The 330-nt window shown below is 63.9% G+C and overlaps 1 protein-coding gene across 1 annotated transcript in view; it reads right to left on the bottom strand.

The window, feature by feature from the left end:
- LOC104461721 (microtubule-actin cross-linking factor 1-like) overlaps positions 1-95 on the bottom strand; it is a gene marked incomplete at both ends in the record, with an annotated part of 15,446 nt that extends 15,351 nt beyond the window's left edge. The window contains one exon of the mRNA XM_010073404.1: positions 21-95. Coding sequence (XP_010071706.1) covers positions 21-95 — 75 coding nt within the window. The remainder of the gene's footprint in view (positions 1-20) is intronic.
- Between the last annotated feature and the right edge of the window lie 235 nt (positions 96-330).

Here is a 330-nt window from a genome sequence, read left to right as displayed (position 1 = left end):
CTAATGTACCCCGCCGTCACCTTCTGCGTGCAGAGTAGCAGCTTCTCCTTGGCCGACATATCCCCCGACTCCCCGCTGATGTAGATGTCGGAGATCTGGAAGGAAGCAGCACAGCGGGGGGGTGACGCCAGAGGAGGAATGACCACCAGGAAAATACTTGCCCGAGACCCGGCAGCTGCCAGGAGAAGACCCCTGGTCACCGTGGGCGAGAGGGGACCCCACAACCAGACCTGGAACCAGACCCTGGGGCGCTGAGGCGCGGCACGGTTTGGGCAGACGGGAGATCCTGGCAGGGGACGGAGGCACGGCTGTCTGCCCAACGCCATTGCA

The sequence above is a fragment of the Pterocles gutturalis genome, unplaced genomic scaffold (genome assembly GCF_000699245.1).
Source record: "Pterocles gutturalis isolate BGI_N339 unplaced genomic scaffold, ASM69924v1 scaffold16287, whole genome shotgun sequence".
Classification (NCBI taxonomy): domain Eukaryota; kingdom Metazoa; phylum Chordata; class Aves; order Pterocliformes; family Pteroclidae; genus Pterocles; species Pterocles gutturalis.
Note: the sequence above shows the minus strand (reverse complement) of the source record. Positions and strands in the feature narration are given on the sequence as shown.